Here is a 22,500-nt window from a genome sequence, read left to right on the forward strand (position 1 = left end):
GCGGCGGCGTATTTTGACAGTTCCGTTAAGTGTGTGGCTAGGCAAGACACGGGCACGGCGCGCGCACGACGATGGTACGGTGACACCACTACGCGGGGCGGCTGCTTATGCCACCCTCGAGACAAATTTGCTCCGATAGACCAACGACAGTTGACCCCCATTCGCTCGCCACGCCGCGTCGCCTTTGCGCCGGAAACGATTTGCAATGATTGATGCTTGTCCGTCGTCCGTGTTCCGTCCCGTCCGTGCTGATTGACACAATAAAATGTTTAGCTCAAGTTCCCGGCCCGCCCCGGTTCCCGCCTTCACGGGAACTCGAACACGAACTCCGGGGCGCGTCGCGTTTCTCCGTTATCCCATCGTCGCTGCCGGCCAAAGGATCGCGACGTCGCTTCGCGTCGTGCGCGTCGTGCACCACCGGGCAATTGCGAGCCGGGGGTAATGCGAATGGCCATCAGCGCGAAGGAGCGAGCGCGGGCGCGCACCGACGCACACTCGGTGCGCCACTGCGAAATGCGTTTTTACGATTATGATGATCATTACATTATGGAGCATCTTTGTAGCAAACGGGCGCATGCAGGCGTGTGCCCCCCTCTCCTCTCCCTTTACCCTGGGACCGGCCAAAACCGAGCTCGCGGAGCGCACTAATGAAAAGAAGGTTAAAGATGGGGCTTATAAAACTTTACTACTCTGCTGCGTGCGTGTGTTTAATTTGTTTCTTTTTCCTTTTTTTTGTTTCTACTTGGTGACCCGGCGCCCGCTACCCTTTAAGGACAGAAGGATGCGCTCGTTGCACCAACGTTGCGCTCTGGCTAGCGCAACGCAAATGGAGTTTGGAAATGGGGAAATTATGGCATAAAATATGGGATTGCCACCGTGACATAGGATTGAGGGGGCCCGAGAGTGTGTGTGAACCAGCTCCTTCTTCGCTCACTCGTTGAAGGCGGCACGACACGGGAACTTGGCACATTTCAGCGTTTTATGATCTTCGGAATCGCTTCTCCGGCGAATCGAACCGCGCTAATCGAATGAATGGAAGCGATGCATTTGCAGCGCCCGTTTGTCCTACTAATAGGCAAACGAGTTCGCACGGCGGTGGGATCGTAAAATTGTTTGACCGCGTCATGACTACTACTACCACCACTGGCACACACAGCGGTACTTGACAGCGCGCGCGCTGTGAAAGGATGCAACCGTCCCAGAACCGTGCAAGATGATACTGTTTAGTGCGTCATCTCGGGATGACGATCCGGTCCGAGGACGTTTGATGCCGAGATTGCAGTTCCCGTGCACGAATGGACCCCTCAGGTGACAAAACACAGGTGCTGCGTCCGTTAGCAAGCCAGAAGAGGAGCGTTGCCGTGGCCGCGACGACGAAGGAGGTGACAATGAGCCAACGCTAGAGCGTCGCCGAACCGGGAACGATAAATTTACACCCCATTTCATGGTCTTTCATGGCGCCCCAGGGGCACACAAGAGCACCTTCGCGTGTTGTTGTTGCTGCTGCTGCTGCTGCTCTGTGTCCGCGTGTACGATGAGCGCACGACAAGTGTCATTTCGAGATTTTATGTAGCTCGCAACGGGAGGGCTTGGCACGCCGCTGGCCACTGCCAGTCAGTCAGCCAGCCAGACCGGGCCGGTTTTACATAATGAGATTAGCGAAATTCGGTGTCGGCCACGCGCGATCAAACAAGCTTTGCTGCTGCTGCTGCTGCTTGTGCTGCTGCTACTAGTGCTACTACTACCACTTCTGGAGCACTCGCTGGTACGGTGGTCGTAAAGTCACCGCAGGGAAGCGGCAACGAGCGATGTTGCCCGATCATCATTGCCGGGTACGATCATCAGGCGTGCAAGAAGCGAGAAGATCGTACATTATCGAAGGAGTTGTTCCAGGGGAGAGAGGGAGAGAGAAATGATCGTCCTCGGAAGGGGGGACGTGGAATGAAAGAATAATGGGATTTTAATAAACATTCAAGGGGGCGTCATCTTGCGCATCTGAGATGAGCCTCTTCGCAGTCCTTCTTTACTCTCTCTCTCTCTCTCTCTCTCTCCGGGGCTCTCTGTTAGGACGCAGTTTGAAGTGCGCTTTGCTCAGCCCGTTGCTGCTGCTGCTGGTTGAGTGGATCGAGTGTGAGCGTGTGCGGGGGCAAACACATTCATGCACGCAATTATTTGTGCCAACATAAGAATTATGTTGTCTTACATTCATCATAATCACCGAAGGAGAGCAAGGGAGGAGGAGGAGGAGGGCAGCTAGGCGTGCGTGTGCGCGCCCACCGTGTGCACACACACACACACACACACACATACACGCACACAAAGTCACTCCAGAGATGCTCCTGACGATGATCAAGTGCCGGTAAGTGCCCCCGGGGCGGTATGATCCCCGGCTTGGTTGAAGGTGCCTTTATGGCTGTTGCACCAGTACCAGTGTGGCCAATTTAAAGGGATTACAAAATATGTTTAAAAAATATGATTCCTTTTTTTACACACATTTCGTTTTCTCCATGTCTCTCTCTTGCCCTCTCTGTTTTTGTCGAAAAACATATGTTCGTGCGATTTTCTTCTTGAAATGATCGTGAGAAAGACATTAAAACCGTGCGGCAGGATGTGTGTGTGGTGTCTGGTGCATCGCATCGAAAAGGAGAGAATGTCTTTCGAAAACACCGCAAAGACTTAAGCCCGAAAGGGCGATGGAAGGAACAATGGTCGATGAAGTTGACCACCGTAAGGACACACCGATTGGGCGATGAGGAAAATTGGTTCCACAATCACTTGTCGTTCTCCTTTGTGTTTCTACCGTTTTCCATCCCCGATCTCGTGTTCCAGTCACGCCAAACAAGTGTGCCTACAGGCGGTGGCGGCGTCGCTGGATGGCGCTGGATGTCTGCCTGCCTGCCTGCGGACAGGGACGACGATGCGGCCTCAAATTCACACCGGAGTGTTTGTCATATTTTGACACCTGAGGCATTGGCACTCTCTGGGCGACACGCATAATTGGCAATTTTCGAGTGTCTACTAATGGCTCTCTGGTGCTGGTGCTGCTTTGCAAACCATCGCTCTCGATCGTGAGGAGGGGGTTCGTCGGTTGCAAGTCTTTCGTTTGCGAATGGCTCGCGGCCACACGGTGTGTTCGATTCGATTCGTAGTCCACTACAAAGGGAACGGGATTCGGAAACGGGGCTCTTTCTTATCGAACTTACTACTAATAACCATAAATCTGATTCGATGCTCAGTCTGGTCTGGTATGCTCCGGTCACCCCATGGCGCACACACTGACTGACCGGCATCCGTGAATCGTTCCTAGGAATCTCTCCTCGCTCCCTCGCTGGTGCTGTGATGTGGCTGATGTTTATAGATCTAATCGGGAATGCCATATATTTCGCTATTTAATGATGTGTGACCATAGACGCACCCCATGGGAAAGAGAGAATGAGGAACCCCGCATGATGATGACCCTCGGTTGACCAGCAAGGCTGCACACAGCATTGCGTGACGCTCCGTTCGGCAGTGAAGATCATCCAGGAGCACCCCTGGCCAACCTTTGGTGTCCGCGAGCCGGATCAATATTCACCCCATTTGTGCATAATATATTCAACCTCCTCGGCAGTCGGGGCATATGGGGTTGCCGCTGATAATCGGTGGGATATAAATCACACAAATGAAGCAAATAATTCACATCCACCGAACCGGGATCCTCTCAGCAGAGATTCCCTCGAAATCGGCCGGCGCCCGATGGCTGCTGATCTCGCGGCGTGTTCGCACAAAAGGATTTATGGCAGCAGCGGCAGCGGCAGCGGCAGCAGCTGGTTGCTTCAGGTGACTCAACGCATGACCTCCATTTGCGTAGATCGCGCGCGAGGCGAGGCGTTGCGCATAAAATTCACGAGGAACCAAAACCGAATCATTCAAATTCGGGCAACGGACGCGGTTGCGAGCCATGTGTTAGAGATGCAGGTGCACCCCTAGAGTAGAAGCAGAAGATTTATGAACCCGCGTCGGAGCCGCGAATGAATCGCGATCGATCGATCGCGGCCCATTGAAAGGCTGGACGACAGCCGGATAGCAAATGGCCTTTCGCTCCACACTGTCTGTTGCTGTTGTTGCTGTTGTTGCTGATCAACAGCGATCAACACGCAAAGACTGCGATGCTTTATGGGACCGGGAGCGAGCGCGCGAAAAAGGGAATCATATCAGCATGATATCACGGCCGCGGGGATTTATTAGAAAGCACAGCACTGGTCTCACAGCACAATCGCGAGCGATCGCGAGCGTAACTGACACCGAAGGGGTGCGCACACCACAGAAGACGCTGGTGGCGGTGTCTTAAGAAGGACACCAGACCCCGGTTGATTCCTTAGAGTGTGAGCATGGAAAAGGCAATAACTCACTCACGCCACTGGGAACGGTTTTTTTCTTCTCTCCGTTGCATGAGTTCTGCCGAAAGAATGAAGCCGAGCAGCTGTGCGCATAGATTGAAATCTGAAATTTAATGCGATCTCGAGCAGCGCGTTCTCACAGTTTCAGGTGCGCTGTCGACGCCGGCGACGATCGTCACACGCGATCAGCGATCTCGAGCGATGATGAAGCGACAAGCGTTGACATCCACGCATTACGCACCATCACCTCTCGCCGTGGTGCTCGTCGCAATTGGAGGGAATGGAAGACAAATAAATTACAAACCAATAATCGTCGAGCGATCGACAAATGTCACTGTCACAGGTGCGAGGAGAGTATCCCGCTCCTCGATTCCGGAGCGTGCACTTGGCATTGCAGCAGCAAAGCAGGAAGCCGAACCGAGGAAACAAGGAACAAACGACACAAAGATGAAGAATACAATCAGCCTCTGCCTCTGTCGTCTGTACGCTCAGCTCCTTATGTTTTTTTTTTTGCAATGATCCTCCTCCCTGTCTTCTGCACGCTGTACAGCTGTCTCGCATGTCCCAATAAACCGGGTGAGGTGGGAATGTGTGGTGCGCGGTATCGGAGCACAAAACATGATAAAGAACGGAAGTCCTACCCATACGGCTCATTAGCGATCAGAATGGGGTACACGTTGTCGGGCAGCTTGTTGTCGACAATAACAGGATCACTCTCTTGCGTTCTCTCTCTCACACGCTCATGCGCTCTGTTCCTCTCGATCCACTGTTGCCCTTCCTGGGAGCCAGAACATTGTTAATATCGTGTCGCCAACGATCGACCGACACGGTCGTGGTCGAGTAATGAGACGAGCGGTTCCCAGGGTTGCCCGTGCAGCGAAGCATCGACCACTGCTACACATTCCCGTGCGGTGGCCATCTATCAATGTAGTTTGCTTCCTTTTCAGCAACCATCATGGCGACGACGACGGCGACGGCGACGTCGGACGTGTGGCGACGTGTGGCGGACCATTATCACTCCAATAAAATTTATTGAAAAATTGTTAACCAGAGGCCACGGTCCCTCTATCCGGGCGCAGCATCCGGCAGGTTCGCCGTTACCGATAGCAACCAAGCGGCGTGTGTGTGTGGACCAACACCACCACTACCACCAGCACCACCACCACCATCAGTCTGACAGGTGGGCGCAATGACCAGCAGGGCAAGTGTAGGGGAAGTGTGTCGCCTGCTGCAGACTGATATAAAGTTTTATATGCAATCCCTCCCTTTTTTTTAATCCCTCGGCTGGCTGGCTGGCATGGGGTGGAGGGACGTGTTTTGCGAAATGTTGTGAATGGACACGAGGCATGGCGAGGACGAGAAGACAGGGGCAAGGGCCGAGGGCACCGCCAAGTACACCATCCTTCTTCTTATCGTGGTCGAAGTGGATTAAGCAAGCAGCAGCAGTACTCGCGGTGCGAGAAGCTTATATACGAGATCCCCTTTTCGCATGCATGCACACGTGTGTGTGTGTCTGTGTGTGCTGACAGATTATTCAATGAAAATGCACCAATGAAGAGAAGGGAGGAAAGGGTCTGTGGAATCAAACGAGGAATCCCGATCAACGGCAATCCGGGATGAGGATTTTGTTTTCCTGCATTTCCTTCTCGTCAAACCGAAAACCGCAACCCTACCACCACCACTACCACTAACACCACGATCACCATCATCAGCATCATCATTAGCGCCATCGTGTTCTCGATTGCGAAGCCAGCACTCAGCCAGCCAGCCGGGTGGCGGTGGCGATAAAAAATGAATAATTAATGCATAAATGGCTCAATTAAATGATTTTATAACTGGAACCCCTTTGCTTATCCGATAGAATGCTGCTGCTGATGGCGTTGCTTGCGTGGCACGCAGTTGACAGTCGTACATCGTGTTTGGTCGTTTCCATTCCAGCCTGTGTTAGCTGTCGTCCGTCGGTACGCGGCTGAACGGAAGAGTGATCTTCATCGAGCACACACACAGACACACACAAATACCAGACGAGATGCAATTAAAGCTAATCAATATCGTGAATATGCACCCGTGCGTGCATGTGCAAACTGCCGTGTGAGTGTACTTCCTTCTATTCTAGCGATCGATCCACCCCCTAAGGGGGGAACTTTTCAATCGATCTTTGCGCCTCCCACAGCAGCAGCAGCAGATCGAAATGAAGGAGATTTTTGCATAAACATTTCTTATTACTTTATTCAAATTAGTTCGCCACACACATCAGCTCGGTGTGCACGAGTTTTGCTCGAGGCGATAACGATTATGTACATTAGAGTCAGCGAAAGCAGCATATCGACGAGCGATCGCGAGCCTCACGAACGAACCATGTTTGGCCCATCCATTCGGTTCCATTAGTGTACCAAGCTAAACGCCCCCAAAAACCACACCCTCGATCGTTCGCTCGATCGCTCGCTCGACCGTTCGACTGATCGTACTATCTTTCCCAAAAATCCGGCGCATGCGCTGCTGCTGCTGCTGGTGCTCCCGATCAGTCAGTTCGATCAGTTTAGGTCGCGTTTGACACCTGTCAAACGTCTCAATCGCTAGTGCAAGCTCGTTATCATAATAACCTTCCCATTTCGCTTTGTCGCTGCTTCAGTTTTGAGGCGGGAAGTGTCTCTAGCGAGGGCTGCGTGTGTGTGTGCGCGTGTGTGTCCTAGGGCATACCACATAACACTGCGGGGCCCTGTTATGACGACGACGGCGACGACTTTGGAATTTCTGGCCACCTTTTTGTTGGAGGGAGGACGGACCTTTTGGGTGTCGCTCTAGGCGTCTGCTTGATACATTCGTTTACATAACGCGTGTGCGTGTGCGTGAGTGTGCGCACACACAGGTGGACAAAAAGGAAAGTTTTGAAGCTCTTGTCTCTGCGTAATAGGGCACGATCGAGCGAATGATCGGACATATTAGATGCACAAACACACACGCAGACACCCCCGACGGGACCATTCTCGATCTTCTCCCCTCAGAAATGACCTTCTGTGACTATCGCGACGCGTAGCACGTTACATTGTTGGGGATGTTGGAGGAATTTATCGTAAAATCAAATGGCAACAACCAAAGGTACCTCCGTGTGCATCGTTGCACTCTGGGGCCTTTCCATCCAGACCAGTATGCAGTATGACGCATCATCTCTCTCTCTTCTCCTCCTTGGCACGAAGGTGATGGAGTCGGTCACCGGGAGGCGAGTGTAACATTGACCATTAATTTGATTTGCGTTTGCCACGATGGTTCCACACGATCCCAGAGATCAAGCGATCGAGTGTCTCCGTGTGTGCCTTGCTTGTCTGTGAGTGTCCTCGCTCACTCATAAAACTAGCTGGTCCGAGGAGACAGACGATTAACGCGGAACATCTAAATTGATGTCGTGGGATTCACGGACAAAACGTTTGCATTCACAAAGCGCGCGGCCGTGTGACGGTATTTATGCAAATCGTTGACCGCTTGCACTAGCGGTTGCAACAACAACAACAACAACAACAACGCCAACTCCCAATGATCACGATGATGATGTTGCGCGCTAGAGCGCTGTTGATGGCACAGGAGGTCCAGGGAATCCTAGTGAATCCGGCCAGCTAGTGGTCGCCAGTCGCCAGTCGGTGACAATAATAATTACTTTTTATCTGACTTCGAACACTTAGCACCAGAGGCCTGATCTCCGTCCGTAAAGAAGACCATTTTAATGCCAATGACACACACACGCTTATGACTTTATCCTCGAGACGGTGGCTCACTGTGGGCGCCACCATTCCGTTTCGTTGGTTCCGCTGATCCGCCGATCGGCGATGACTCTTTAATTAGAGCATCCCCCTGCCTTCGAGGGGACACTTTAGCGAAAAGTGAGTTCACGGTACGGAAGGGTGGAGGTAGGAAGGTTTATTGAACCACCTGTGGATCGCGACCTGCGAGGAAGCGAGTGTGAGAGTGCGTTCGTCGTGTCGCCATTACCATCTGTGGCGATTTCGACCTCGAAACGCAAAAAGGGGGCAGTGCACCTAGTGCGTGCGTGCGTGCGTGCATGTTGGTGACCATTTTAACAATCAGCTACGATGACCTCAGCAAGACGGTGGCGCAGGGCCGGTGCGAGGCCAACCGAAAAGTGCAGCTCATGAGCTGGCTGCTGGCTGTTGCGCCAACAAACACACACACAGACACCGATTTCGGATTGAGATTGGAGTGGACGAGGGGATGAGGATCGCCAGAGACTGCTCCCCAGCCTCGCCACTCGTCGATCGCTCACTATAATGAGCTGTCGTTTCATCAATTATAGAACAAATTGCGTATAATTGCGGTGCGCGATGGCGCGACTGTAATGGCGCCGCGCGTACGCGAAACCACCACGAACACGCACGCATACCGTTCACTTCGATGGCGATCGAGCGAACGATCGATCGATCGGTCGATCGGTCCTAACAAAAGGGTTGTCATCACATCATAGCACAAACGCACGCGTACACGCACGTACGAGGATCGATGGTGGTGATAACCGTCAGGCTTATGTTAGGTTGGCTACTTCATCGATTAGGCGCAAGGTGTGTGTGTGCAAAGGGTTGCCCTCTGCCCTGGAGCGCTGCTGCGCTATAAATGGCTGCACCTCCGCTGCAACAATGTGTTCTCTCTCTCGCTCTCCCTCTCTTTGGTTGTCGGGATCCTCGATCATTCCCACTGCATCCTGCATCTGTTGCGGCCAAAGCGCTTATCGGCGTTACGTTGTCCACGTCATTTAATAAATCGCATCCCTTCTCCCTTCCCCCAGCCCGCCCGCTGATGATGAAGTATCAACATAAAATTATCATTAATTTGCATTCAAATTCAACCGCGTCCCGTTTGGTCATGCGCATGAGGTGCATATGCTATCAACCGGTAGCTATACAGCTTAAACTTTTAGGGCCCCCTTTCGAGTGGTCGCACCGGAACCTAGACAAACTTCGGGGCGTGTGTGTGTGTGGCCACCATCATGGTCCGCTAATTGCGATCGATGCGCTTCGGGGGGGGCGAGAAAAATGAGGACATTTCCCATTTCCTTGTCCCTCTTCGCTGCGTTGCGACTTGCGAGCGTGGAGATTAATCAGCGGAGAACGTGAAGCCCTCGAGGGGCTTAATCTCTGGCGGTGGCCAAGGTAATTGAAACAACCGACCGAGCTGGCGGTGGATCGAAATAGCGCAAATGGACAAAAAAAAAAAAACCGGACAGTGAAAGCGAAACCTTTACTTACCTTATCACAAAAGACTTTGATTTGACAGTAGCCCCGGTGGTACACGTTCGTATCGCGCGGATCCTCGAACGTGTCGATCTGCAGATGAAGCGGCAAGCCCTGTGGCGAAGGAGGCGAAGAACGGAGAAATGATTAGAAAATGTCATTTGTTTGCGATGTTACACCAGAGAGAGGGAGCTCTCGAGTGTTCACAATCATGGTGCGATGTCACGATGGGCCAATGGGAACCTTTTAGTCCTGGGATATGATAAGAGGCGCCGCTACGAGTCGCCTAGTCGTCGGCGAGGCGTTCGGAGACGGATCGCTTACCCCTAAAGACCCCACTCCCCGGTTCGGAATTGAATATGCTCTTAACGTGGCGATGTTCGTTGCCTTAATGAAGGTTCTGATCTTTGATCCTTTCGATTTCCATTCCCCGTCTTTCCTTACTCTTTCTTATCACCGGTCCGTCATTGATTTGTCTTCTCCTCCCTCGGGACAGGGAAGCATCCAACGAGAACACCTGCCGCAGTGCTGTCGCGGTGCATCGCGTTCCATCCATCTTCTCGCGTCGTCTGTACCCTTTTCGTTTGTTTTTTCTCTCCTCTACCCCCTCCTATGATGCTAGATATTATAATATGTTCATTCATGGATTTATCTCAAATGACAGCCAGATAAAAATGGTTGATTTTCTCTCTCTCTCTTGTCTCTTGCGTCTTTGTTTTCTATACGGTTGTCTTGTATGCATGCCTTCGTTTTGATCTTTGTTTCGTAAGTGATGTCCGACGATGGCGCAGAGCAAGAGCAGAAGGAGAACGATCTTCTGTTGCAGCAGCAGCAGCAGCACAAACGCCAACAGCAACGAAACCTTCTACACCACGCCGCCTGTGTCTCTTGTCTTGGAAACGTCTTGAAAGCGTTCATAATGTAAAGCAAATAAACTGTACATTCTTCCAGTCCGTCCATCTGTATCTTGATTCCGAATCTCCATCGCATCGCGGCTCTCACGTCGCCGCTTCCTCGTGGTGAGATTCCTCCCGTGAGTAGCCGCCACGGCTATCTGCTCCTCATCCCCATGGGTCGATCCTCTCAAATGTCAAAAGGCATCATCAGCTCTACACGGATCGCTGGGCAATCGATCGCTAGGGAGCTAGCTCGTTGTGTCTTTCCTATACCCTTTCGACCCCTTCCGTCCGCTGTGACTGTGACTGGCTAATTGGAACGTCGCAGCAAAGCAGCCAGGCCCCGGCCAGGTTCTGGAGAAATCCTTCAGGAAAGCCAAAAATCCTTCCCAGTTGAACGCATTTTGACATGCTCTAGATGTCGAGCGGTAGATAGATCAGCGGCACTAGCACCATGAGACCGGCGTGTCCATGGGCGCTCTTCGACGCAGAAGGAAGGAAACCGTGAACAGGTCAGGAGCAGCAGCAGCAGCAGCAGCAGCACATGTCCGTCACAAGCGTCAAATATTCGGCCCCCGGATGAAGGCAGCGCAGACGGACGCTGTATCATTGTTAGCATAACTACCAAGCACGATACCATGCTCGCTCGCTCGCTCGCTCGCATGCACCCATACGGCAAGATATTTCATGGGAACTGTCTGGGCACCAGCCCAGCTTAGCGAGCGGTGTGCGGTGTAGCGGCGAGCAGCCGTCGAGGCCCGAAATATTTAAATTTAATCTCGTCGTTAATTACTAGGAAAATGTGTTGATCAATCAACGATTCTGACATTTGGCGTCCTTCGGAGCACCATCGATGGTACAGCCAGCATCGGTGAGGACTATGACCGTGACGACCGTCGACGACGATCAAGAATATTATCGAGCTTATGAGCTGATCGATAGGTGGTGGTGGTGGTGGTGGTGGGAAGGTGAATATTTGTTTGGTGTTTATGGATTCCGAACGACGCGAACAATAACGCGTCATCAAACCAAATTTGGCGAGATTAGAATGATGACCAATGAGCTGTGTGTGTGTGTGTGTATGATCAACGACAACGACTTGTTCCGTTTGGTCGGCTAATGTCGCGGTGCGGACACGAGGACTCTAATTGAAATATGTCCAGATATCGTATAAAGACCCCGCCTGGGGAGAAGATAAATCTCCTTAGCTTAACACTCGCCCGTTAAGAACATTTCCTGGCACAATGGAGCAACCAGCTCCAGCTGATGATGATGACGATGTGATGCCGTTGTGTTTGCCGGATGGATATCAAATCTCAGCTCATATCAACACACGGGTGCACACACGCGCACACACACGGGCGCATAATTGCTCATTATCAATTTCAACGTAATTTACCAACGACCAAGACCACGAGGAGGAGGTCGACAACGACGATCGCCACGAAGCAAAAAGGACGATGAACAAATAATCGTGTAATGATAATGATCTGCTCGAGGAGGAGCCCGATTCTTGAAGGAAAGGGGCAGGGTTGAGGGGGCACCCTAGCAAAACGGCAAACGATTACTCAAACACGGCTGCGTCGAGCCCCTTTCCCACCTTTCCAACGTCCCCCAACGTCGTTTCATGCGCTTTCTCCAGAAGCCACTCCACGACCACGGAAGCCACCAGACGAGGGCCGCGCGCGCGCACTCTGACGATGATGACAGGCCTCGCGCGGTAACAAACTACCTGCTACTCAATCATCGCGCTACAACCTGCTGTCAGCGTCAGCGAGACGTCGTGTCGGTGGGTCGCTGGTCTCTGGTCTGACCGAGCAGCACCAGCAGCAACAACCAAACACCAAATCCAAATACGATTGCACCGATGACCCGTACAGGCCTCCATAAGAGCCCATAAGAGTGGACGCAAACGGATCGATCAAAAACGGGGCCGTGCAGGGGGTTAAGTAATCAATTATGAGCATTACGATGGCGGCCTATTGGCTCCACCTAAACGCCAAAGCTGGACATGGAGCGAGTGGGAGAGCTAGAGCGAGCAAATTAACCTATCACACATATAGACACAATCACGAGCCCGCGTGATCATCGAGATTAGGATTCTCAGAAGCACAATGCAGGACTACTCGCTGACTCGCTGGAAGCTGGCTGTGAGATATTTCCGATTATTCTTACCTTTACACCCTTTTGGCTGCTGAAATCCGTACTCAGGCATTGAACGGCGACGTTAATCTGTGGATGGAGAGAGAGAGACAAACAGAAGAACAAAAAAAAATGGATTAGTGTATGCTGTGGACAGTTTGTAAAGTGCAGTCTTCAAAGTGTTATGAATTGCAGCAAAAAGCGCTCAGCTCAGCGGTTATTTGTAGGAATGCTGGCAGCAAAACGGAGATCCGCCTCCGATTTGTACATTTTGATTGGCTTGACCGTTCCCGGGCGCGCATGCGACCGTTAGACCTCGGATGCAACTGCATTCCCGCACGGGGAAGGAACCGGACATGGAATTCCACAATTTGTAACTTGCGCTCTCTGCCTCCGTTCAGTCCCCTTACTTTTCGGCCGAAGGACATACACACATTCCATCGTAGCGGTGGCAAATGACACACCCGCGCACACCGACCACTAACGGCATCGGGCATCGTCTTCGTCTGTTTTCCGGTTTTCCCGGCCACCAACCCAAATGCCTCCGAAGAACCACAGAACCACCGTTGGTTTTCGTTCTCTGCGCATTGCGTTGGACGCGTGGACACGGGTGCGTGTGTGTGTGTGTGTGTGTTGGGGTCGCAATCTCAGTCCACCTACTACAACCCACCGCGCAGGAGTCACCCGCGCATCCAGAGGCACCCGCGTGATGGCGGTGGCTGGCAAATGGCAGTTAATCATTGGTGCAGGTGATTTGTTACGGATGTACGAACATCGCGCGCGTGTGTCCGTGTCCGCGTGTGTGTGTATGTACCAACCTCCGGTCCTCCGGAGCATAAGCGAATGGCAAAGGATGCTCGCTCGCATGACGATTCACTGAGGCTGAGACTGAATGGTTTGCAGCATGGTGCCAGTGCCAGTGCATGATGATGATGATGATGATTATTATTATTATTATGAAGACAGTTGCGCCAACCGATAAATAGGCAGCCGCTCTCAAGTGCTTCATGACCATCAGCATAAGAACATGCAACGATGCGCTTACACACTGATGCGCGCGCGCGTCTGCACAATCGAGCGTGTTGCTGCTGCTGCTGCTGCTGCTCCTGGTGCTGCTGCAGCATTCCAAAAGCGATTCCAGCGATCATTACGAAAGGCGACGACCAAGACGGTGCGCACAGAGGCGGTGCGAGGCGAGAAGGTTTGTTTATGCGCGCAATTTACGCCATAACATAAGCAACGCGTGCTTATGCCTCAACCCTCAGCAGCGGGTTGTAGCATCTCACCGCATAGGCACCACCAGCAACACCCATCATGTCATCATGCAGATGGAGAAAAATCGAGACAGAGAGAGAGAAAAAGGTGCTCAAATCCACAGCACCGCCATCACCGCCGAGTGATGGTCGAGTGATAAAAGTGATTGGCTGGTGAGCTCAGGTCTCGGTACTCTTTTGCTTATTAAAAGCGTTTAACGATAATTGCGGCTCTCGGCACTCGGTGCTGCAGTGATTTTCATCTGGCACAAGAATAATCTAATCAGCTTTTCGCCGTGCGCGTGCGCTTGTTGTGACCTCATTATTTGTTGGCCACCGCGCGCACACGGTGACACTTGGCAGCACCACCAGCAACCAACCAGTGATGGTTTGATGATGTGGCAATAGATTGATCGATCGCCATCGGTTCGGTTGTTGTGACTTTCACTCATCAGCCTCCGTGAGCGTCGATCGTCGTTTGCTTTCGAAACATTTTTTATGGTCGATTCCTGGTTCTAGTGACGTCGGCGATTGCAGACTCCACAATAGGTGTGGATCGAGAGTCAACGTCCAATTGATTCTCGTCACTTGGTGGTCCACGAATTCCGTAACAAAAAGAGAGAGAAAGAACGAAAAACATCCAAAAGGTACTTGAAAGTGGCGATCTTTTCGGCCTCGATCAATAATCATCGATCTGTGTGGTGTGTGCTAATGATGACGCCTTTCCAAAGAACACTAGCAACACTGATGACAGGCCATGGCCCCTGCAGGCAGTTTCCATTCAATTGCCCAACCCTCAATACAATAGCACGCTCGTTGTTCCGTCCCTAAAAAAACATACGATCGTCAAAATGTAGGGCTCGCTTGGGGCCATTACAGCATACAGAAGCCAACTACTACCGCTACGGCTTCGACGGACACGGCGAGTTAATGATTATCGCTTTATTTTCGACACGTCCTTTCCATCCAAAAACGGCGTCATCTCTTATGTGGTTTTATCATCGGGACGGGCCAGCGAGTGCGGTAGCCAGCGAATGCCAAATGGGCCGCAGACAGACAGCATTAATGAGGCGGCATCGTTGCGATCGTTGCAGACAAGCAGCGCTGGTGCAGGGTGGTGCAGTTTATGCACCCTCCGATCTTATCATTGCGTTGGCAATGATGACAGAGCGGCAGTGGGAGAGTGAGAGAGTGAGGGAGAGAGAAAGAGAGCAGAGGATCGAAGGTCTAATGCTGGCGAATGCTGGCAAGAATTGATTTCTTCCGTTTTGCGTTCAACGTTGAAGCCCGTCTCTCTCTCGCTCTCTCTGTTTCTTGTTCTTTGCGCGCGTTCATTTGAGTAATATTTTATCAATTTTTATTACTTTCAGACAGCTTTATTTGCGCGCAGAACGCACACACATACACACGTTCACACAGGTGCACACCACTGACATACAGGCCGTTCAATCGAACGACTTGATCGGTGACAACGAACCTCCTCCTATGTCCCACAGAAACGAGATTATCATCGTTCTCCAACCCTTCCTCTTGTCTCTCTGTTTGTTTTCAACTTTCTTGAACTTGAAGCATCACTAATCGGTCTCAATTGACGCGTAGATTGTGCTCAGATCGCTTAAAGATGCATTCTTTTCGTTCCACGATGCAACAACTAGACTGCACTTCCTCGTTTCTCGGTTATCGTTCTTCGGCCGCTTATCGATACGGAAATCCAGGTGGCAACTTTGTAGCAATGCCGGAACCAAAGTCCAGTGTCTCTGTTCCCCATCCCTGACCCGAGGTACTGCTCGAAATCGAAATATTAATTTTCAAAACCCCTCGGGCGGACGGGAAAGTGTCTCGTTACGTGGGACAACCGCACACGCTAGGCTAGGGAGAGCTTTCGTATCCGATGACATCACCTCGTCTGTCCCTCCTCCTTCTCCTCCTCACACTTTGGTTAGTTTCTGCTTTCCCAATGACGCATCGTCAGTCAGTCCCTCTCGGAGGGGGTTTGAGGCTGGCCGGCTGGCTGGCTGGCTGGCTGGTACAGTGGCCTACGCACGCACGTCCGCGACAACACTTCCGCGTGACCGTGCGACGCGTTGATGATGGTAGTGGCCACCGGGAAGAGAGAGAGAGAGAGAGAGAGAGAGAGAGAGAGAGAGAGAGAGAGAGAGAGAGAGAGAGAGAGAGAGAGAGAGATCACTGCCCACACTTTGGCCAGGCAGGCGGCCAGGAGAAGTTATCGACCCAATACACACACCGCTCCGGGCACCCCTCTTCGCTGTTTATCGATCGGTTGGAGGTTTCGATCGACCAACGCAATCGTCATCGTCGCCGGGCACGTTGGCGACAACTTTTGCAAACACTTTCCAGCATCCGCGAGTGTGTGTGTCCATAGTATTGGCCTGGCAGTTGATTTATTTGCGCGTAACTCGCTCGCTCGCTCGCTGTACGGGCCGTCGTGACGCGCGACGTTTTTCTATTATTCTGCGACCACGTGTGACGGTGTTCCCGTTGGCCAGACAACACCAGACAAGCAGTTGCAGTCTGCACATGAACTCTGCACATTGTACGCAAGTGACATTCAACGAGAGCGGCCCTCCAGAGAGCAATCAATTTCGGCTGCAAAATGGCGGCCATTCTTTTCGAGTGCCTATGACCTATGACGAGCCCGCGCAAATGGCAAACAAAGTAGCCATTCCAGGGCACACAGACACACACGCGCGGGGGACCAGAGGAATTTACCAGCCGGACCACCGGAGATTAGGCACCAAAAAGGCCTCAGTCCCTCCCAAAAGTGACGCTCCGTTCCAGAGGCTCACGAGCCGGCCTGAAATGTCAGCTGCCTGCCTGTCGGCACGGGGGCCTACGGCAGGGGCCCTCAAACCGTCAACCAAAGAGTGATTAGCAGTGGCCAGAGTCTGAGCCGGAGACTGATTGTCTTTTGGCACGATCATGACACGTTGGCCGGGGCCGGGCCGGGTAATTAATCTTACGCTCGACCACCGTCCATCGATCCACTCATTTGGTGCGATCAACGTCCACGGCCCCGAGGGAAGGGGTGATCTAATTCCATCGTCACTTTCCAACCGTTGCCTAAGGTCTAGCGCGTGTTGACCATTATTGTGTGTTGTGTGCGATGCAGACAAACCAAACAGTTCATCTCGGTACAAAGTGGAGCTGCGATCGACAAAGCATCGATCGCTCGATCCAGCCGGCCTACCAGCCGGGGTTTCCGTGGGCGTGATCGATCGCGATGGTGGCCTTTCGGAGCGGCAACAACAACAGCAGCTTACGGGATTTGTTTTCGGTACACTACTTCAACAGTTGAGTTGAGTTGATCGTACTGAGATCATATGCTCGCGAGATCGTGCTCGCCGACGCACACACGCACGCACACACGCACGCAAGATTTATTCTTCCTTTTGGTCTGCGTACCGGAGGCGCTACATGGAAAACTAATCAAGGGATCAGTCCATTTTTGGCCAAACTCATGACATGCGTTCCGGGAATGCGAGAATGGCACCGGAGGGAGGATCGTGCGCCTGCCTGCGGATGAAGGTTCCGGCGTGTCTGCTCCGCACAAATGCCGTTGTCACGAGTCCGTCCCGCCAACGAGGAAACTCTTCTGGATGACAGAATTCAATTAGAACTTGTCCACGAAATTCTCCGTACCTCCTATTTTGGACTGCTGGAGGCCTATAGTGTGTTATGTCACGCAGCTGGCAGGCCCCCGGGGTCGAGGGATGGAATTTCCCCCAAAAACCAAGAGGTGGGTCCGTTGGTGACATGCGCTTAAATGACTAATCACCGGTGTTGATGGATGGATGGATGGTGACTCACCATCAGCCATTACGCACTCACTAGGTGACTCACTATCGCGCGCTCTGCGTGGTCGATAATAGTTATTAAATCATTATAAACCATCGACCATTTCTCGGATGCAAAGACGGAAATTTTCTCGATAATTCCGAAGGCTTTTTCCTCGATCTCTCGAAGTTTCCAATCGGCGCTCAACGCGGGGCCAAGGCCATAAAGTTATAAAGAAGATTGTGCGCAGATCGTCTTGCGCGAGGAAGATGATGGACTCGCATCGCATCGCATCGTCCGGACGTAGGAATGGAAATCGCATAACATAAAGTCTCTCTTTCTCTCTCTTGCGCTCGCTCGATACAGAGCGTGCATCCTGTGACGGTGCGCCAGCTGCAGAGGCTGCTACTGCCGAGACAGTAGTCTGTGTATTCAGGTAGCACGCTTAATTAGCTTCCCTATCCCGGCGCTTTCCGGTACAAGGTAGATATGCGCGATGTGATGCTGAGGCTCCCGGAGACGCTACTAACGCTCTGAACAGCAGAGCCCGGCTAAATCGTTGTCATAAATATTGCAATGAAATAATGTTATTATTTTTACTTCTATGATTTATCATTTCCATTACTCCGGCTCGGAAGTTCGAAGTTCGATAGCACCACATCGGGCATCGACGACGAATCACGACGAAGCAGGACCGAGCGAGTCATCGTCGTGCGTGACAGCAAAAGGGAACATTAGCCGACTGCGACTGCACTTATGCCACAGAGCTGCCCAGAGCCCTCCTCTTTCGCAGGCGCAACACAGGAAATGAGATTACTTTAATTTATGTTCACTTAATGGTGGTCGTTGGTTGGTCTTCGTCACCACCATCGCCAGCAGACGAAGACGACGACGACGAAGATGTCGACGACAACGATGAACGTTCCTCACTCTCTTGACCACACGCGCACAACCTCGGGCCTCGGTATCGCAGCAAACAACGAGAGGAATGCTGCTCTTTTCTCTCTCGCGAAAAGTGCATTTATCCGCCATTTTTCGGGTGGAGGAACGCGGCACGCGGCGCATTCCCAATTCCGTGGGAACACAGCTATAGCGCCAAGTGGTGCTCAACATTCGCGCAGTACTTACCTTGGCGGAGCTTTCGAGTGGATTCCAGTAGACGGCGATCGCATTGTGGGACACCTCTTCGATGCAACCGGCCAGACCGACCGAGTTCTTCGTATCTGCAAAGCAGCAAAGAGAGCGAGAGAGAGAGAGAGAGAGAGAGAGAGAGAATATTAATCGGAGAAACGGTGCATTATCCTTCCCCAACACCTAGCCAGTGACCGGCGACATCTTAATCGAGAACGAACATCTTAATGAGACCCTGACATGGTGAGCTGTCAGGCAACCAAACCAAACAACACACACATTTTACAGCAGAGATCATTGCACTGGATACCCCTTCTGGTAAGCCTAGAGCCTATAGACCTAGAGCCTAGTGATGACAATCGTGCCTTATCGGCTGACGGATCAACGGACTTAACCTGTTCCATGAGATCAACTATCTCGTTGTGTTTTGAGCCACAGGATCACAAATCAATGCCCACTTACGGGCGCAATAGGAAATGAAGACGAACCAATTGAGGTGAGCACACGGGACTGCCGTTGTTTTGAGCAGCCCTTGGACATTGGATCCGGTACACTATGGGACTTTAGTTCCACAGAAAGCAAAGTATACACGGAGCAACATTGTCATGAGCCGGAGACAAACTACAAAATGGGCGATTAAACAAATCGGCCAACTAATTACACACACACGCACGCACGCACGCACGCACCCCTAGGCCAGGAGACAAAATTACACGGCGCGAGGCATGAGCGTAAGACGAGCAGGCCTAATGATTATACTAGACCAACAACGGACACCGATGTCCACCACGTCCGAGTTTACGTTGCAGCAAATTGCAATCTATAAAATTACGTTTAATTGTTACGATCTGGATCCCTGGGGTCCAGAACCGGACTCGCGGGACACAATGCAGCGAGTGATTCTGTGATCTGTGTAGCCCATCATCGGTGAGCATATGGTCTAGGATCACAAGCAGCAGGAGTTGATCGTGCTTTACCGGTGCCTCTGCTCAACCTGTCCGTTGCAATTAGTAGGGTCCTCCTTAAAAATCCAACGGGTAGATCATCTCTCTCACTGGAGGCAGCTAGCTTCCCTCACTGCTAGCTAACGACACTAGAGATCATCGTAAGATCAAGTATCAATGTGTCTGCGTCCATCCGTGTAGCGTATTTTCCAACAGAAGAGATCCGTTTGGGTCCATCATTAAAAGAAAACAGCCGGCCAGGTCAAGCGAACCTCTCTGCTGCTGCTCCTCCTCCTCCTCCTCTTCGTCCTGGATAAACCAGTTCCAGGCTCATACATCAGCCATCAATAATCGTCGCCAATAAGCAATAAATATAATTAAATAATTGTCCGTTTAGGTTGTCGCATCGGCGGTGGTGGCAGCATTTTCGCCGGCAGGCTCGTAAAGCACCCGGATCCATCGGTGCGGTGTGCTTGCGCCTGCGCCTCTGCGCATCTACTGCCCGCTCTACTGCAGAATGTATGCGAGACGTGTTTTGCATAAAATTATGATTTACTGGAAACTGGTCTCCTACACCATCAAGGCAGGGACGGGACGGCACTGGGGACTGGCACTGGTAAGGATGAGCAGATGGCGATGCGCGGTGCAATGATAATCGATAAATAAAGCACGATAATTGGATTCATCGGGTCCCGGCCACCAGAACCAGGGCCAGGGCCAGGGACTCCCTCTCCGCGCCAACGGAACTGCGATTAATGGCGGAACATTTTTCACATTTTAGTCTGATCGATTCGCCGATCATGGCCTGCATGCCGTGTGCGTGCATTACTGATGCCTCATTACTGTTGCTCCTGCTGCTACCTTGCAAGGTGCCTTCATCGTCATCATCATCATCATCACATACACCAGAGAGCACCACCAGAACACTTACCTGCATCGAGGATGCGCTGCTTCACCGAATGCTGCCGACTGTGCCAGAACTGCCAGGCCTTGATTTCATCCTCGGAGCTTTTCTCCTCGCGGAACAGCAACATAATGACACTCTGCAAAAGGAAGCGAAAGGAAGAAACAGAAGGTTTAGCAAATGGAAATAGCAAAAAGGGTCGCCGCACCAACAAGCGCAAATAGAAAACTCAACTCGACAAAACAAATAATCCTTGCGAGCGTAAAGCCGCCCAACATCGGTGTACGGCGTAATATTAAGCCATCGTCACGATTCAATTCTCGCGCTCGCGCCGGATTGCTTGGCCAGCGACAATACTCGCTGCGATTCGTGATGGTTACATTAAGAAGGCCGCAGCAGCACTCCGACGCGCTGCAGGGAAGGGAACGATTTTCAATTTCAAATCTCTCAGCGAGCCGTGTGTGTGTAGCGCGTCATTCGCCGAGGGTAATTGAATCGTTTAAAACCCTCTCCCTGAAATGGTGCGCCATCGGGAGCCATGTTACTGTTTGGTGTTTCCAATGTTGAGTTCACCGGAAAAGGAGGACGAGGAGGAGGAGGAACATCGCGGAGCACCACTGGGAGGAGGAGGTGTGTCCGTCGGTGGCCAAACGGCGCAACAACCATTACAAGATGAATCGGTTTTCTCCGCACACAAAAGCGTAAGTAAATCCATCATCATCCCGTTTTCCCCTGTTTTCCCCCAGACCCCAGAGGCACGCCGGAAGTGCAAACCATCTCAGGCCGCTGGAGCGACTCGAAGATGAGATCGAAGGGGAATTCGACTGAAAGCGCGCAGGCCCGAAGTAGGGAAAAATCCAGCGAGTCACGTCAGTCAGGTAAGATTGATTGCGGCCGAAGTTTTCTAGGAAGTGCCGGAGCCCGCGGCCGAAACGGCGGAAGCAATACCCCAAATACATGCCAGCGAAGACGCGGCGCAGCTAGCGAGAGAGGAACCCCTGGCAACATGTTGGATGACAAATTAAGTTCCCGCGACGACGCACCGGGCGCGTAAGCTTTCATTTAAATATTTGCTTAGAGATTAATCAAGATCACCAATTGGTGAGCCGGCGGCAGTTCCTCGGGGTTCGTCGCTTGATGCGCATCAGCAGCACGATAACGATCAGTGTGCATGCTCGTCGTCTCTCTCGTCTCTTTTTTATTCCCTCTTCTACGTCTGGGAAATGCATTTGACCGGAAAATTGTGTGCCGAAACTCGGCACACAAGGCACACCAACATTAAACGCATTAAACTCCAGCGCTTAGGCGAAGCGATGGTTTCGTTCGCCGCGATCAGCTCGGTGCGATTGTCAAGCAGCAAGTCGAGTGCAGCGAGTGCGGTGCGTAGGATGGTAAGACACCAACGTGGAACACACGCGTACACATTTTTGTGTGGTCGTGGACAGTGCTAATGTGTCAAAGGCCCCAGGAACCGTGGGAGATGCATCGCGTGAAGACGATCACCAACCACGGCGACGACGACGACGACGAAGATGGAGATCAAGAAATAATTATTATAAATAGGCAAAACTAACGAATAGTTCAAATAGATACGGTCGAGGACGGGGATAGCCAGCGAGAGCGTACAAAGCACACCTCCAGGGGAACGAGGTAGAAACGAGGGACGAACGGTCCGAGTGCTTGGTAAGATCTCCGATATAAATCTTAATTAAAATTGCAATATGTTTCCGATTCCACCATTTACAGTTACACACATACGCCGCGGAAGATGATGTTGTTTTATCGGTGGCCTTTCCACCGGCGGGCCATCATTTGCTGG

The 22,500-nt window shown here is 51.9% G+C and overlaps 1 protein-coding gene across 1 annotated transcript in view; it reads right to left on the bottom strand.

Annotated features, from left to right (window-relative positions):
• The window catches only part of LOC125954898 (protein grainyhead), a 169,830-nt gene that overhangs the window by 8,987 nt on the left and 138,343 nt on the right, over positions 1-22,500 (bottom strand). Inside the window, exons 8-11 of the mRNA XM_049685550.1 lie at positions 20,709-20,820; positions 18,831-18,925; positions 12,688-12,744; positions 9,632-9,730 (exon numbers count right to left, since the gene is read on the bottom strand). Coding sequence (XP_049541507.1) covers positions 9,632-9,730; positions 12,688-12,744; positions 18,831-18,925; positions 20,709-20,820 — 363 coding nt within the window. The remainder of the gene's footprint in view (positions 1-9,631; positions 9,731-12,687; positions 12,745-18,830; positions 18,926-20,708; positions 20,821-22,500) is intronic.

Source organism: Anopheles darlingi, chromosome 3, assembly GCF_943734745.1.
Source record: "Anopheles darlingi chromosome 3, idAnoDarlMG_H_01, whole genome shotgun sequence".
Lineage (NCBI taxonomy): Eukaryota > Metazoa > Arthropoda > Insecta > Diptera > Culicidae > Anopheles > Anopheles darlingi.